General features: G+C 38.0%; 1 protein-coding gene across 4 annotated transcripts; it reads right to left on the reverse strand.

The window, feature by feature from the left end:
* Positions 1-1,876: 1,876 nt before the first annotated feature.
* Positions 1,877-6,053, reverse strand: LOC149147241 (serine carboxypeptidase-like 46). Of its 4 annotated transcripts, none has more exons than XM_089438693.1 (10): positions 5,797-6,053; positions 4,501-4,611; positions 4,229-4,324; positions 4,000-4,092; positions 3,786-3,871; positions 3,007-3,303; positions 2,749-2,873; positions 2,394-2,486; positions 2,191-2,308; positions 1,877-2,104 (listed from the first exon to the last, which is right to left on the reverse strand). In XM_089438693.1, exons 2-10 carry the CDS (start codon positions 4,574-4,576, stop codon positions 1,922-1,924), a joined length of 1,167 nt encoding a protein of 388 aa, XP_089294819.1. In that variant the 5' UTR covers positions 4,577-4,611; positions 5,797-6,053; the 3' UTR covers positions 1,877-1,921. The 4 variants fall into 4 exon arrangements, with proteins under 4 accessions (XP_089294819.1, XP_089294818.1, XP_089294816.1 ...); XM_089438692.1 differs by lacking the exon at positions 5,797-6,053 and adding an exon at positions 4,914-5,241; XM_089438690.1 differs by lacking the exon at positions 5,797-6,053 and adding an exon at positions 4,711-5,241.
* Between the last annotated feature and the right edge of the window lie 10,342 nt (positions 6,054-16,395).

Genomic DNA, 16,395 nt, shown 5'->3' on the forward strand with positions numbered 1-16,395 from the left:
CATTAATATAACTGCCAGTCCGAAGTGTCCAAATGCCACCAACTCATTTCAAATACCGCTCGGCAAGCCTTAATGCTCTAACACCCTCCCCACTTTTAATGTTTCTCCACTCTTTGACACATAATACCTCATGGCAAGCTCTTTCTAATGAAAATTTGTTATACCAATGTGTGCATTGGCATACGTGTGGAACAGCTGAACGACTATTAGTAGAAAAATTTTCAGAATTTTTGTATTAGTGTCTATAATGTTAGTATTTTAAATCAGACCGTATGTTCTGAAAGTCATTATCACTTGCACACCGATAGAATTTGATAGCTACTAAATACTGTTACTGCTATCACCAGTAACAGACTAATGGTATATGATAGTGGTGTTACTCCGATCACTTTGTGTGTTGTATATATACCTGCACTTAAACCGGACTGAAATATTTATCTATGTTGGCATTATGAATTTATTAAAGAAAATCTGCAATAACTTAACATGAATGGTTATCACTATTTAGTTTCGTTGGTTTCATAATTCAAAATCTAAATGCAAGTAATATAAAATATTGGTTATATTTACAAAAGAAAAAGGATAACAGATTGTATTGCACTCTGTTACCGGGAATTAAAATCAACAACTAATTTACAAAAGCCAAAGGATTATAGATTGTATTGTACTCTATTAGCGACATGAAATATATCCTATCAAAATAAAAATTGACTTGAAATAATCTATCAGAGATGTTCTAGTGTCACATCCCATAGATAACTTAAGGAACTAGAGTGTAAGCACAACTGATGGAAATCAATGAATGCAATGCTTCCCTTTTATGGATGTATTTCGATTCTGGCATGACATATTCCTTTTGGAGCTTGGGAAAGACTAACGTGTTTGTATTATATGGCTCTCGATAGCGTAGATGAAGGAATAACATAGTGCTCTCAATTCCAGTTGTTCAAAAAGAGCCGGGATTTATTCGTTGTTTTCCCATGGGGAATCATTTCACTTGGGCCATAGCTTGTTATACTTTGTTTAGAGGGGATTAAGAAAGAACATGCCCTACTTTCTATGGGATTAAGGAAAAACATGGCCCTTGATCCCACTTTGTCCAGGAAAATACAAGGAATTTCTTAATAGAGGATTAAGTCAAACATCAATCTCCATGTATGCAAATTCAATAAATAAAACATTTCACATATCTCCATGTTTTAAGAAAATGTTTTACGCATAGTATTGAGATTTCCAGTAAGTATTGAGATTTCCAATACAATCAGAAGAGAGTAAGATTAAAATGGTTTTTGATGATTGAAAAACTTCATTAATAACTTCATAAACTCATTCCTATCATGCGTGCTAAAGATGGCATACAACCTGAGGAAACTGGGTTTGGGGAAGAGATGGTTGCGTTTGGGTTCATCTTTTTGGCTCTAGTTGTGTCTTGGTCTCTTTTGGATTTGCCACAAAGCTTGGTCGTCTCCCTTGTTAGGTTATTCTGGCCCACCATTACTGTGAAGGCATGATTTTAAGCTTGGGTTTCACTGGATTAGCAAGGTTAGGATCTATTGGGTTGCTTTTGCAATACTCTTTAAGTTTGCAAAATTGAGCAAAAACGCTATATTCATAAGGAAGCACTACCATGAATAACGAACAACATATGGTGAAAGAACAGAGCAAGCAGTATTAACATATGAAGAAATGCATCTGGCATTGCCCTATAGGGTACAAATATTTCTTGTATAAGAATAATGTAGTGTATCTGGCTTTATAGTAGAGGCCATTTCCTGAAAAAAGACAAAGGCAATCCTTTGATGAACGTTGAAAGCTCTGTACAAATTCAATGCAGTATTAACATATGAAGTAATGCCATTGCACTACAGGGTACAACTATTTTTTTGTATAGGAATAACGTAGTAGTTTATTTGGCTTTGCACTAGAGGCTATTTCCCGAAGCAGGCAAAGGCAATGCTCTGATGAAAGATCTGTATAGAGTCAATGCTTCAGATGGTTTACTATATGGAACCTCGTGTCCTGCACCCTTGACTGTTGCGTAAGTCAAAATACTCTCAGTTTTGCCGTTCACTGAATGTCCGTATGCTTGAGTCCATCCTGCCACCTGCTCAATTTTGAATTTTAATCAGCACTATCTACATAAATGCTGCTTATAACCAGAGTTCTTACATAAAAAAGATGAGAGTTTACCTGTTGGTGATTGTACCAAGGGGCATATGAAATGACTGTGTATAAGTTAAGCTCCTTGGCCAGGTTCTCGACAATGGTTCTTGTCGCTGTAAATGGCACCTTTGAATCTTGATCTCCACTGTAGGTTTGATTTTACTTTCAGTAAATCCAATGTTGGAACATAATATAGTGTTATTAATAATGCTTTCAAAAACACGATTTACCTGTAAAGTGTAATGCGTAGACCTGCCTTGAGAAGATCAGAGAGGACTGGTATCATACTGATTCCTCTGTTTGTTTGATCATAGAGGAATTTCCTAAATCCAATTTTAGTGTTAGCTATTGCAAAATTTATCAGAATTCAATAGTTAAACTTTAAAAAATATAAATTAAGTAGCACAAAGCAGAAATGTTAATTTTCTTGTGGGGGAGGGGAAGTGGAGGGGGATTCTCTGTGACTGAATTTTGGCCCCATGATGCATCTTTCTTGATATAAATTTTGGATTGCTTAGTAATGAAATAAAAATGCATAATCCTAAATACAAAACCAAACAAATATATAAATGCTATAAAACATACCGAGAGCAGGCTTCCCAATGTAGATTAGTGTTTGCATGAAGTGCCTTCTTCACCTCTTGCTTGTTCAGATATTGGTTTATTTTGAAGTGTATGCGCAGGTCAATCTTATTGAATGTATGTTCAACCTGTCAAACAACAACAGAGATCAATCCTGAAGAATTTTGTCTAGCTGAAACAACAGTGGCTGAAATCAATGCTACCACATATTGATTATCAATCTCAACATCAAATTGTATTTATGATGAGTAAATGACTTACCTGATGTAGAAATTTCCTTGGTTTTCTAGAACCTGTTGCCTGGGATCCTCCAGCATCTAGACATAACCCCAAGGAAACATCTTCCAAATTTATATTTCTAGTTTCACTTTTCACCTTGCTGAACACATATTGGCAATCCTCAGACAGATTGTTAAGAACATATGTTTCCCTCCACCTTTTGGAATTGTTGCACATAGACTGTGTCAGTTGGTAAGTTTCATCTGAGATGAGACTATTTGACCACAAGAATTCATCGTTGCTTATGCTGATATCTATGTCTAACAAAGGATTTCCCATCTGCAAGCAATTTAAGGGGCAAAGCAAATGTCAGTACAAAGGATTGAGCACTGATAGATAAACAAATAGATTAGATTTGATTACAACAATAAAAACAAAAGCCCCCCATGAGAAAGAACTCATTGTTTCACGATGAAATGCACATTCTCTCAACAACATAATATTACTCAAATCTCCTTGGTGATTTTACCCTTGGTACAGGCCTTACAAGACTAACATGGAATGGAGTTACATTTCAAGCTGGACCTTGAGCCTAGCAAGCTTAAAATAGAAAGAAAAACCCATGTTTAATAGGGATTGCCCAATAGCACGATTAGAAATGAAAGCCCTTAACCTTTTCATTAGCTACATTCATTATGAAGGTTGTCCCGGTTGACTGACCCTTTGTAGTTAATGAATGCCATAATCACATGAGCTTTAGGTAAAGAAAATCTACATCATTGGAAGAATCCTAGAATGATTGTGAAAGAAGATAGACATACAGCAATTCCTTTGAGGTTAATGGGCTTGATGTTGGGCTTTTTGTTGTGCTCCATCACAAGAGTTGCTAATTGAGGCACATAGTGTCCTGCAAGATTACATCAACCAACATAGTTAGTGTTAAACAAGATACACAACAACCAACATGAACAGCTTTAAAGAGCTCAAAAGAACAAGTGAGCATAATATATGTTAAAAGATAACGCTAGGTCATACCTCCATAACTCTCCCCTGTTATGTAAAAATCTACACCTCTGTATTCCGGAAATTTCTCAAACCAACTCAAAAGGAAAGACAGGTTGTCTTCAGCTGCATTAGTTGACACTTGCTGTTCAGTTATAATCTTATTCCATATTGCCCAAAAACTACAGTCGCCATGATCATCAATCTAAGAACATATTTCATTGCAGCAATCAAAAAGAAATATGGATAACAAATAGCATACCAGTCATTGCATCGTTATAATACTGGTAGTCTGAACTAGCGTTGGAATAAGAAAACCCCACACCAACTGGGCTCTCTAGATATAACATGTTTGTTTCTGGCATCAATAAAATTGCACATGGTAAATGTCATGGTATATAGTTAGCTTCTAGTTATGTTTCAAGGAATTGCACATGGTAAATGTCATGGTATATAGTTAGCTTCTAGTTATGTTTGAGCCTTCAAGTCATGGAAATTTTTGCTAATCAATCCAAGAAAAAACAGAGTTGTTACCTGTATTCCAAGAGTACTTATTTCTCAACAAAAGTTCGCCATTGTATCCGCCGGGTTTAAAAGGACCATGCTGCATGAATGCTCCATACCCAAGTGATGAGCATCCAGGCCCTGCATTGTCCTCCATATCCATATTCAATTCAAATTTCGGCAATGTCTTAAACTTTTTTCAATAAGGAAAATCAACTTACATAAAATAGTAGTAGTTACATTTGCATGATTTTATATCATCCCCTTGCATCATGATCCCCATATTCTACCCCTCCAAATAAAAAACGTTGTCATCTTTCACTCTAATTCCTTGTAAAATTTCATCTATCGATTATTCATATGATCTACTTTCCTTGAAATTTCATCTATCTAGTCAGATGTTAGAGCCTGTCAAAGAGGGTGTGCATCCTGGGCGTATTAACCTCCTGGGTTTGAGGCTCTGATTTCTTTTTGGAAGGAAAAAGATCGTTGCAGAGGAGGCGAGCCAAATTAATGCGCGTCTTCCTGATGTCCGCTGCATTTAGGAAGGTGGACCCGTAATCGGAGGTGGGTCCTTCCGAACACTCCTCATTCCACAAAATCGAAACAGAGACCGAACGTCAGTCGAGTGAAATTAACGGTGGCGTTTAAATTCGATGCAAGTGTGTCTTGGCGTTTGAATTTATGGTTTTCTCCCATCGCACTACAAAGAAAAATCCATCTTGGGAACCCTAAACCCTACAAAGAAAAATCCATCTTGGGAACCCTAAACCCTACAAAGAAAAATCCATTCGATGCAAGTGTGTCTTGGCGTTTGAATTTATGGTTTTCTAGTTTTTGTTGAACACGTCCGTTAATAGAAAGGAAGGAAAAGTGAGTGAATGCATGTTTTTTCACCTCAAAAAATTAGCCCCCTTTTTAGTTATTCAACAGAATTAAAATACAATTTTAATGGTATGATTTGCTGACTTCTAATTTCTGGAATTTTCATTCACCTTACGGCAAAACTGTATCTGAGAATTTGAAAACTGCACCTAAGAATTTGAAGTGACTATCAACTAAAATGTGAATGCTTGGGGTACTGGGAAAATCTAGTAACTGAACACTGGTTTTTCTCCAAGTTTCTAAGAGATTAACCAACCGGAATGTCTTAAACTATAAACGGGCTATATAACCAACGCTAATGTCTTAAACTATAAACGGACTATATAACATTATAGTTAAATACCCAACATAACAGAACAGATCATTAAAGTAGTAAAATTAAATTATATAGCAAATTCATAGTTAAATATCGAGCAAATTATTGATAATATATATCATTACCTCCAGTGAGCCATAATGTTAATGGCCTTGATTGGGGATGGGTGGACTCAGCCTCCACAAAGTAGTAAAACAATGCTCTGCCATGTTGTTCATCAACGGTAATATATCCGCTGTATTGCTTGAAGGAGCTGCTCCCATGTGTTTGGCCCGGGAAGGCGTGCAGCAGATCAGCTTCAGGGGCAGCCAGGTCCAAAATCCATGATGAACTATGGTTGGAGTTGGAACTTGGTGGCAATTCACAATAAACCAGGGAGTGTTTGCTGAGTCGAATTAAATCTGGATTGTTTGATAGGTCACATTTTGCTTATATAGTGATTATGGATGTTCTTTTTGTTTAATCTAGACTTAACACTGACATTTTTTAAGAAATGTTTAAGTGGTTTTTAATTTAGAATAAATATAAATTATAAGTGGTTTTTAAATACGAATTAAATATTAACTAAATATATTTAATATAAGTGATATATATATAATTTAAAATTAATTAATTTAAATTTAAATTAATATAGATTAAATTAAAATAAAAAGTAAGATTATTTATCTAAATTATAGACTTAACATTCCGTTTAAGTAATCTTCTCAATAAATATATATTATAAGTGCTATTTAAATGTGGATTTAATATAGACTTGATATATAGTATAACTGATACTTGACTTAAAATATATATAAACGTAATATTATTAAGATAAATATAATATTAATAAGGTAAATTTAATATATATATAGATAAATATTAAGATTATTTATCTAAAATAATTTAGAATTATACTAAATTTCAAAAAAAATGATTGTGTTTTAGGATAATAAAGAAGGAATTAAAAAACAATCTAAAATATTAATTGATTTTGAAAATAACTTAGAATTATATTAAATTTTAAAATATATAAAAATAATAATACAATTTTAAAATAACAAAAAATAAATATTGACATAAGAAAAAATTTAGATTAATATATTATTTTTAAAAAATAATAAATTATGATGAAGATGATGGTGATTAACGTTTACTAAGACCAATGCGATTTATCAGACCTTAAGAAAAGAAAAAGAATCTAATTGTGTTTCTTCAAAATCTTCTTTCTATGATAAAAAAGAAGGGAAAAAAGCCCTCCAAGGTCACTATAGTTGGGTTGACTTAACAAGTCAAGAAGATTGGAAGTGTGGCAGATGCTAGGGAAACGAGAGCAGATGTGAGTAAGAGTCGAGAAATCTAAAAGAAATACTTGATCCAGATGCAACTGTAGTTTTCACCACTAGAGTTGTTTCAGTTGTCGATCTTGCTGTCGGTGTTACCGATTGCTTATCGTTGCCTCCAGTTACCTCTTTAACCTTGTATTTCATTAATCTGCCCGAATCTTCGTGCCCTTGCCCCAAACTAATATCCAGGTTATGGATATATTTCACGTAAATTGAAAATATTTTGTTCAAATCACCAATTTGATCATCCTATAAGGTTTCTATGTTCACCACCTGTTGGAGTTCCTCCTCAACCCCCTTCAGTCGTTTCTCAATTGCATTCATTCACATATGGTATTTGATCTGACACTTGATCCTTTCTTCTGTTTCTTCTGCGTGCAGCTTGCCCACTAAAGTCTTAACATGTCAAGTTGTTTCTAAAGTTCTCTGATAGACCATCTCTCTCGTTCGAGATTTCCCTATATCTATTATCCAGTTGACCTCCTCTTCAATTTTTTCATCTAGGGTATTCCTTCTGAGATGCCTCACTTCATTTTCCCAGACTTCAATAACTTCTATGTCTCGTTCTAGGAGGATTGCATGATAGCTGAGAGTTGCTTCCTTCTTTGCCTCCTCTATTATGGTTCTCTTGCCAACCACGTAGCTTTGAGCTTCTGCTCTTCGCCTCCCCCTCGACTTACCACTCCCATTTATCCCCATAGCTATTATGGTTGTCGCGATTCGCTGATAAACAGGTTTTCTCTCACTGCTAGTTTCTCTCATTTCTTTCCAACTTATCACTATGCCTCCCATGCAGTGCCCATCCCTAGCATATAAAGGAAAAAATCTAGAGCAGCGCAGTCTACCTCATCTGTTGGTGCCTTCCCTATTCATTTATAGTAACTTTTGTTTAACAATGTTGTTGTAGTACATTCGTGCGAGAAAGGGACCATGTTCCTTCTCATTCGCCTTTGCATACGGTCTGTGTAGGCCCATTATAGCCATAGTTATGTTCCAGCACTGCTTCACACTGTGTTTTATCCTTTCCCACTTCTTCGACCGTCCTTTCTCATAAATGCCACCTCCCTGTGGACGATTATGCGATCTTGGGTTCCACTCTTTCCCATCAGCTACCATCATGTCCTTCAGACCTTGGTGACACGTACCTCCTCAATCTTCCATAATGCCCGCTACTTGTTCGCTCATATTGATTATTAAACATTTCTTTCACTATGTGGGTTATTGCCTTCCTCCCATCATGTTGCCTCTCTCACGTGGATAGATCTCTTACCGCCAAAGCTCGAAAATCCTCCTTTAGCTTTCCTTCCACCATTCCCTCCTGGGTCATTTAAGTTAGTACCTGGGTACTCTCAACCCCTTCATTTTACACTTTGTCTGCCAACGCATTGGTCGAGCATCTGACTAAGGTAAACTCTACTACTTTTAGCTCCTCGAGGTGATCCTTATTCCTTTGAATTATCTAGCCGAGAAGCTAATTCCTCGTGACTTTATTTATCTAGGCGCCACATTGCAGTCTACGTGCCGCTTGGATGGCTAATGTTGAGTCGCCCTCCACTATTACATTCACATTTCTTTCCTTCCACAACATTTCCAATCCCTGCTCCAGGGCCTAGAACTCCACTGCATTATTTGTGGCTTGTCCCATGTTGATGAAATATAACCTCTGGATTTTACCTGTCCAGTCACTTATGATTCCTCTAGCACTAGCCTTTCTTAGGTTTCCTTTGGACACTCCATCGAAATTCAATTTCCAGAAACCCTCGAGAGGAGCCTACCACACTGAAGCACACGTCCTTATACGAACTTCTCTGGGTCTGAGGATCTTATCACTCATGTACTCAAGGTAGAAAAAATTAGAATTATGGCTTCCTGAGGGGATGGTTGTTCCACCAGGGTTTGAAATATTTTTCTACTTATGGTTTCCCTCAATTGACGACTAATTTCTTCCATCAAGCTAGCAACATGGAGCTTTTTATCTTGGAAAATTCTATGGTTGTGTTCCTTCCAAATTTCCCATAGGATGAATCCCAGAATCAAGTTCTAGGTCATGTTAACCACTTCATTCTTGGTATATTGCAACCACCATTTTTTAATTGTGTCTTGTATGTTTTCTTTATTTCTATCAGTTTGTCTGTAATAATAGCCAACCAGTCCCACAAAGATTCTGTGTATCTACAAGTATTCAGTAAATGGTTAAGATTTTCTTCTTCCTTCTCACACAGGCAACACCATGATGGACCTATCATTCCTCTCTTCATAAGATTCTCCCAAGTTAGTACCTTTCTATGCAGAATTAACCACAAAAATGTTTTATTTTTTGCGAGTGAGAAGCCGCCCAGAGTTTGTTCCTGGTTGGGTGATGGATTTCAAGATTTTCTGTTCTAAGGTAAACCTTGGCTTCTTTAAGGTTGAAATCATCTCCTTCTTGTTTCCCCCATCGGAGTTATTCTCTGTCTTCATTTTCCAAAATTTGTCTTTTGTTCAGTTCATCTGTAATATCTTGAATTTTTGAATCTCTTAGATTTTCCTCGTGGAGGATGTTTAGGTTCCATATTTTCCACTTGTTGTTTTCTAGTTCCGAAGCCCAAAATTGGTAGACTTCTCGGTATCCCTGTTGCTCCGTGACTTCTTGAAGAATTCTCCATTCCAGTTTGTATAATTTTGGTTGTTTTTTCCAGGCATCCTCCTAGAATAGGGTGTGCTTTCCATTTCTTACTTCCCAAAAGTTACGCTTTGAATTATTTCCATGTTGTTCCATGCCAGGTTCCATATGGATGACCCCTAGATTGAGCCCGTGAGCCTTACTAGGTCTTTTAGCTGACAATCAGGGGCGTATTTCGCTTTCCATAATTTCTCCCATGGCATTTCCCCTCTTGTTAACCATTTCCACCACAATTTGGATCTATTTTCACTGTTAATTATCGCAGGGTCTTGTAAACCAAGGCCTCCTGCCTACTTAGATTTATAGACCATGTTACATGCCACCTGCGCCCATTTCCTTTTTTCCTCTTCCCCTCGCCACAAGAATTTCCTTTGTATCTCCTTTACCTTTTGGAGCACTCCTTTAGGCACAGGAAGAACAGATAGCATGTATCCCATGATAGCTTGAAGCACCCCCTTCACTAGCACCAACCTTCCCGACAGATTCAACACTCTCACCGTCCATCTTTTGACCCTGTCTTCCAGGTTGGATAGAACCTTTTCCCAGTTGTACTTCTTCCATGCTTGTGTCGTTAAGGGCACTCCAAAATGCCTACAAGGGAGGGATTTCCATTGGAAACCCAGGATAGCTAAAATATTTCTTTGGATAGCAATGTGAGTGTTGAAAATGAAAATCATAGACTTTGACAGGTTTAACTCCATACCTGATGCCTTCATGAAGGTATCTAAAATGGTTTTGAAATTGTGAGCCTCCTTAACCATAGGTATGCCATGCAACATAGTGTCGTCCACAAATTGTTGGTGAGTGGTCGTCTCAGTGTTGTCATGCAGTTTCAACCCTATAATATCCCCTTCTCTATTGGTCGCTCCTATTTTTCTTCTGATCCTTCCATCATTAAGATAAACATGAATGGAGATAATTGGTCCCCTTTTGGAATTCCTCTAGACGAGAAGAACGGTTTTGATGGGGCTCCATTAAGAAGAAGTGAAAAACTGGGTGATGAGACCATTGCCATGATCCAATTAATTTAGTGCTCATTGAAGTCAAATTCTTGTAACATTGCTTCCATGTATTCCTAGCTGATCTTATCATAAGTCTTAGATAAGTTTAACTGCATTATCATACCAACATTTTTTTGGGTCTTCAAAGACTGAGACACTTCGTGCACTAGGATTATATTGTCCAATATATGTCTTCCCTACACATAGCCCGATTATTCCTCTGAGATCAAATATGGAAGAATTTTTTTCATCCGATTAGGAACTACCTTGGATATGATTTTATAAACAACCTTGCTATAGGCCTGAATATTTTAGGGGTACTTGCTAGTTCTTCCTTAGGGATAAGGACTATAAATGTTGAATTCACAGCTTTAAGAACTGTTGTTGATTCTTGGGAGTTTTCCACCACCTCATATATATCACTTTTTATAGTTTCCTAGCAAGCTTTGAAGAAGTATATAATTAATCCATTTGGCCCAGGGGATTTCCCATTCGCCATTTCATTCACTGTCAAAGCCACTTCCTCCTAGAGACTGGCTTGTTTAGGTTTTTGTTATGTTCCTCAGTGAGCACCTTCGTGATATGTCTCACAATCCTTTGAATGTCTTCCCCTCTCTCCACATGGGGTTTTTTAGCTATCTTTTGAAAGTGTTGGACCAGGAAATCCTCAATGTCTTGGTGAGCCTCAAAGGTTTTCCCTCCTTCATCCTTTATTCTAAGGATTTTGTTGGAGTTTATGTGCTCGATTGTTGAGAGGTGAAAAAATTTTGTGTTTTTCTCCCCTTCTGGGAGCCATAACACTCTAGATTTCTCCCTCTAGAGGATTTTCTCTTGTTTGCATCTCTCCTCCCACTTCTTTAGTAATGTCATTTCCTCTTCTTTTCTCCCTTATGAGTATCCATCAGAGATCAACCATTATAGTAATGCTTCCACTTTCTATTCCAGTTCATTTTTCTGCTGAAAGATATTTCCAAATTCCATCTTGTTCCACTGCTTTAGTTTCATCTTAATATGTTTTAACCTATCTCGTAGGGTGTACATCTTAAAGCCTATGTCTAGGATATTTTCCTTCCACCATGATTTGATATTCTCCATGAAGTTAGGGTGCTCTAACCATAATTCTTCAAATCAAAAGGGCCCTTTTTTGGGATTTCCTGCTAATTGCATCATTAATAGCATTGGGAAATGGTTAGATCCCCCACAGGGAAGGATATTTTCTACCGCATCTACTCCTCTCATCAATAAATATTCCGATATTAAAAACCTGTCAAGCATGGATGGTTAGATCCCCCACAGGGAAGGATATTTTCTACCGCATCTACTCCTCTCATCAATAAATATTCCGATATTAAAAACCTGTCAAGCATGGATGCCACTTGATGTTGTCCTCTACACTTATTCCTCCAAGTAAAGCATCCATTTGTAGTTTCCATATCAATAAGTTTAGTCTTCTCAATGAATTCCTTAAATGCTTCCGAGTCTATGTCAATTCTTCTTTGGCCACCTTTTTTCTCTGATAGAAAAGTTATCATATTGAAGTCTCCCCCCACCATTGAGGGGAGGTGCCCTTTCCCGCTCTTTATTCTTCTTAGATCTTGCAGCAGCTTGATATTTTCTTCGAGTCTTTGAGGCCCATACACATTAGTGAAAACCATTATGTCAGGGGTTCCTATAACCTGCATTTCTACCAATAGGTATGATCTATTGGCTTCAGAGTCCATAAGGATCAATGATTGGGGGTTCCAATAGATTGGAAAACCTCGAGCACGGTCCTGTGCTTCCACCTCCACTAAGTCATACTTTCTTCCTAGTTTCTTACTTAACTCATTTATTTTCCCTACTGAGCATTTTGATTCTTGTATAAAAAAGATATTAGGTTGTTCCATTTGAATCTTTTTTTTAACAATCTTTGTTTCTTAAGGCTACTAATGCCTCTGATATTCCAAGATAAAACTTTCATGATTTAGATATGGTTTGAGGAGGACGAGCCTAGAGCTCTCATCTTACCTGAATTTATTAACATAGCTCTCAGCTATTGAAAATGGCAACAAGAAATGCTAAAAATAGCATTGCTATAAATAGCATTTCAGGATATACTCCAACTCTGTTGGAAATAGAAAAAAATAGAAATGCTAAAAATAGCATTGCTATAAATAGCATTTCGGGATAGATTCCAATTTTAATTAGTCCCTGAATTAAAATTAAGAAATAAAATTCGAATTTGGTCTCAGCAGCTGTTTGAAAATTAATTAATTAATTCATCTTGACTTAATTAGTTGGAAAAAAATCAAACATGAAGTCTTTGTGAAGACATGCAACAGTTATCCCTTTGATTGAGGAAGTTATCCCTTAATTAAGGAGATAAGGATGAGTTGTATTTGAGTTGTAATTAGTTAGCTCACTTAACTGAGTTAAGTCCAGTTAAATTAGTTCCAAACAGTTTGTGGAACTAATTGTGAGTCCAGTCAGTTAATGCATGCATGCATGCAACTAGTGTTCTCCAGATAACTGAATATTCTCTCATAAATAACTCATGCATGTCATTTCAGAGAAAGACCTAGTTGAGATTAAAGGAAGGGACAATGTTCTATTAGTTGGAGGAATTTTCCTATAAAGGAAACTCATCCATGCAGAAGGAATTATCTCCTTCAGGATTGCGCAGTTATTTCAGAGGTCAGTGTTGTGTGTGAGGTGAGAATCACACAGGTTGTAGCTGGAGGACCCAAGAGAAACTGTGCAAGGAAATAGGAGGCTTGGAGGGCAGAGGAGAAGGTTTGTGAGAAGCCTTTGACTGTTTATGAGCAGCAGAGGGATTGTACTGAGAGATGGATAGCTTGTGAGCTAAAGCTTTGTGTAATCTGGACATATTTCCACTTGTATGATATTATAGAGATCGGGGTTTTTAGCTGAGGCTTTCCCCAGAGTATTCTTCTGTGTTCATGTGTGATTGCTTTCTCATTCTCAGTTATATGTGTTCTATTTGATCTTGCTCATAATCGATTAAGCTTCCGCAAGTTTGTTGTAGAAGTAGATCTTCTACTTTGCTTTAGTATATTGCATAATCTGTTGATCTACAGTGGGAAATTCTACATGGTATCGGGATCAAAGGTGATCAAGGCGAAGAACAGGATACAAGAAGGAAGAAGTTCAAATTTTGAAGTTCCTGAATATAGAAATCGAGTTCTTATCACATCTCAATTTCACCAATGGCATTCAACGGTTTAAGACTCGAGTATGCCCTTGATGGAAACTTGAATTATAGAGCCTGGAAGGATCACATGGAAGCAGTATTAGAGGACAATGGTCTAAAGGACTTCATTGATCAAGAAGTCCCCAAGCTGGCAGCAACTAATGCTACAAAATTGATGGAATGGAAGAAATGTGTGGCTAGAGCAAGGAGAATCCTTCTGGAGGGAGCTCGAGACCACATAGTCCCAAGTCTCCATGGGAAGGAGACATCATTTTCAATGTGGAAAACATTGAAAGATCTATATCAGAACAACAACGATCAGAGGAAGTTGGCGCTGAAAGATAAGCTTCAGAAAGTCAAGTGTGAAAAGGGCGACACAATCTCTACATATCTGAACAAGCTCACCACCTGTAGGGATGAGCTTGGAAGTGTAGGGATCACAACAGCCGATGATGACATGGTGAGTCTAGCTCTCCTCGGCCTTCTTAAGAGTTGGCATAGCTACCAAGACTCGGTAAATGGAAGAGAGAAACTACTAGATTGGGAAGGAATTTGGTCGGATCTGATGCAGGAGGAGATAAGAAGAAGCACCAGAGATGGTTCTTCATCCAAGGAGGATGAAGAAAATTGCGCCTTAGCGAGTAAGGCGAAGAAAGGGAAGGAGAAGGATTCTCATCCCAAATCGAGTTCTTCCCATGGTGGGAAGAATTTTGACAAATCGCAAGTGTGATGCTTTCATTGTCATGAGGTGGTCCATTATGCAACAAATTGTCCACAGAAGAAATCCAAGAAGGGATCCTTGGAAGGATCAGAAGGTGAGGCACTGGCCTCACAGTTCGATTTGGATTTCACCCTCATTACATGCATGGTTTCATCGATGATGGGTTGCGGTTGGTTTCTTGACAGTGGAGCTTCATTCCACATGATCGACGATAAGAGTTTGTTCAGCACCTTGGAGGAGAAAGACCACCAAATACTCATATCGATGGGTAATGAGGAAAAGTATAGTGTCTCAGGTGTAGGCACGATTGTTTTTCAGAGGGAGCATGGAGCTCGCATTACCTTGCCAAATGTGAAGTATGTGCCAGGACTAAAGAAAAACTTGGTATCGATCGCGATGTTGGAAGACAAAGGCTATGATGTATCTTCAGTAAGGGAAAGGTTTTCCGTAGACACATCACCATGAGACAGGTGAAGCAGATTGGTTCACGAGTCAAGAACTTATATGCTCTTGAGGCTAAAGATGCATAGCCTTGAGGAGCAAGGCAACTGTTGGAGACTTGGTGGTTGAGAAGGAGAGTACATTACCTCTCAACATGCAGCGCTAGAAGAAGTCTCAAACAATTGTGGAGGAGCCACAATTGGTGAAGCAACTTTAGGAGGCTGTGGAGCAGCCATAACTGGAGAAGCCGAGAGGAGACCGAGTGGAGGCATCCAATCATGTAGAGACATCCAGTAGGGGGGAATTTCGAGCCAAGTGGACAGAGGGATCACATGCATCCATACCTCCAGGTGGGAGGTGGGGCAATGTGGAGTGATAGTCGCAAGAAGGATGAAATAGGGGTAGGATCCCTGAGGTACCCAGCCTCTTTGATTAAACCTTGCTATGGGATCCCCGACAAGGAGTAGCAGGACTGGCTTAGTGGGTAAAGAAGGATGCAGATGGAGCGGCAAAGAGAGCTACAGTGCAGGAGTCCCAAGACAGTGCAGAGCTAGCAGGCTGCAGTAATGCGAGAGGCACAGGAGTGTTGCACCAGTGCAGGATGGCACAGAGAGGTGTGCAACGGTGCGAGATGCGGGGAGTTGTTGCAGTAGCGCAGAGGTCAGAGAGGGAGCACTCGTCAACGACAGAGGGAGCTTCAGCATCAGAGGGTGTTTCTAGCCCAACAAGGAGGTCAGTTGGGAGATCAGTTACTTACTTCTCAGTAATTGAGTTGCAGTGCAGTAGTGGGCAACATGATGCAGCATGATGAGAGGAGGTGCAGTGCGGATGCAGTGCTGGGAAATAGGACCAACAACAACACAAATGCAATAGGAGGAATCAGTGTGATTGATGTAGTCAGAGATCAAAGTGACAGAGGCTAGAGCAGTCAGATACTGAAGAGCACATAGGTGCAGATTTTTCAGTCGACAGAGGTAATAACAGTCAGAGACTTTGATGACAGAGGCATCATTCTGATTCAGGTTGGATATTTTTTTGTTTTTGGAGTTGCTGGAGAAACAACGCTTGAGAGAAGTGTTGCATGCAGAACATTTCAAAGGTTCAAGATCAAGTTCTAGTTGAATGCCTTTCTTGTTGAGAGGGAGTGTTGAAAATGGCAACAATAAATGCTAAAAATAGCATTTCTATAAATAGCATTTCAGTATATACTCCAACTCTGTTGGAAATAGCAAAAAATAGAAATGCTAAAAATAGCATTGCTATAAATAGAATTTCGGGATAGATTCAATTTTAATTAGTCCCTGAATTAAAATTGAGAATTAAAATTCGAATTTGGTCTCAGTAGCTATTTGAAAAATAATTAATTAATTCATCTTGAGTTAAT

The sequence above is a fragment of the Pinus tabuliformis genome, chromosome 9, assembly GCF_031772625.1.
Source record: "Pinus tabuliformis cultivar Carrire ecotype Pingquan chromosome 9, CPIR1, whole genome shotgun sequence".
Classification (NCBI taxonomy): Eukaryota; Viridiplantae; Streptophyta; class Pinopsida; order Pinales; family Pinaceae; genus Pinus; species Pinus tabuliformis.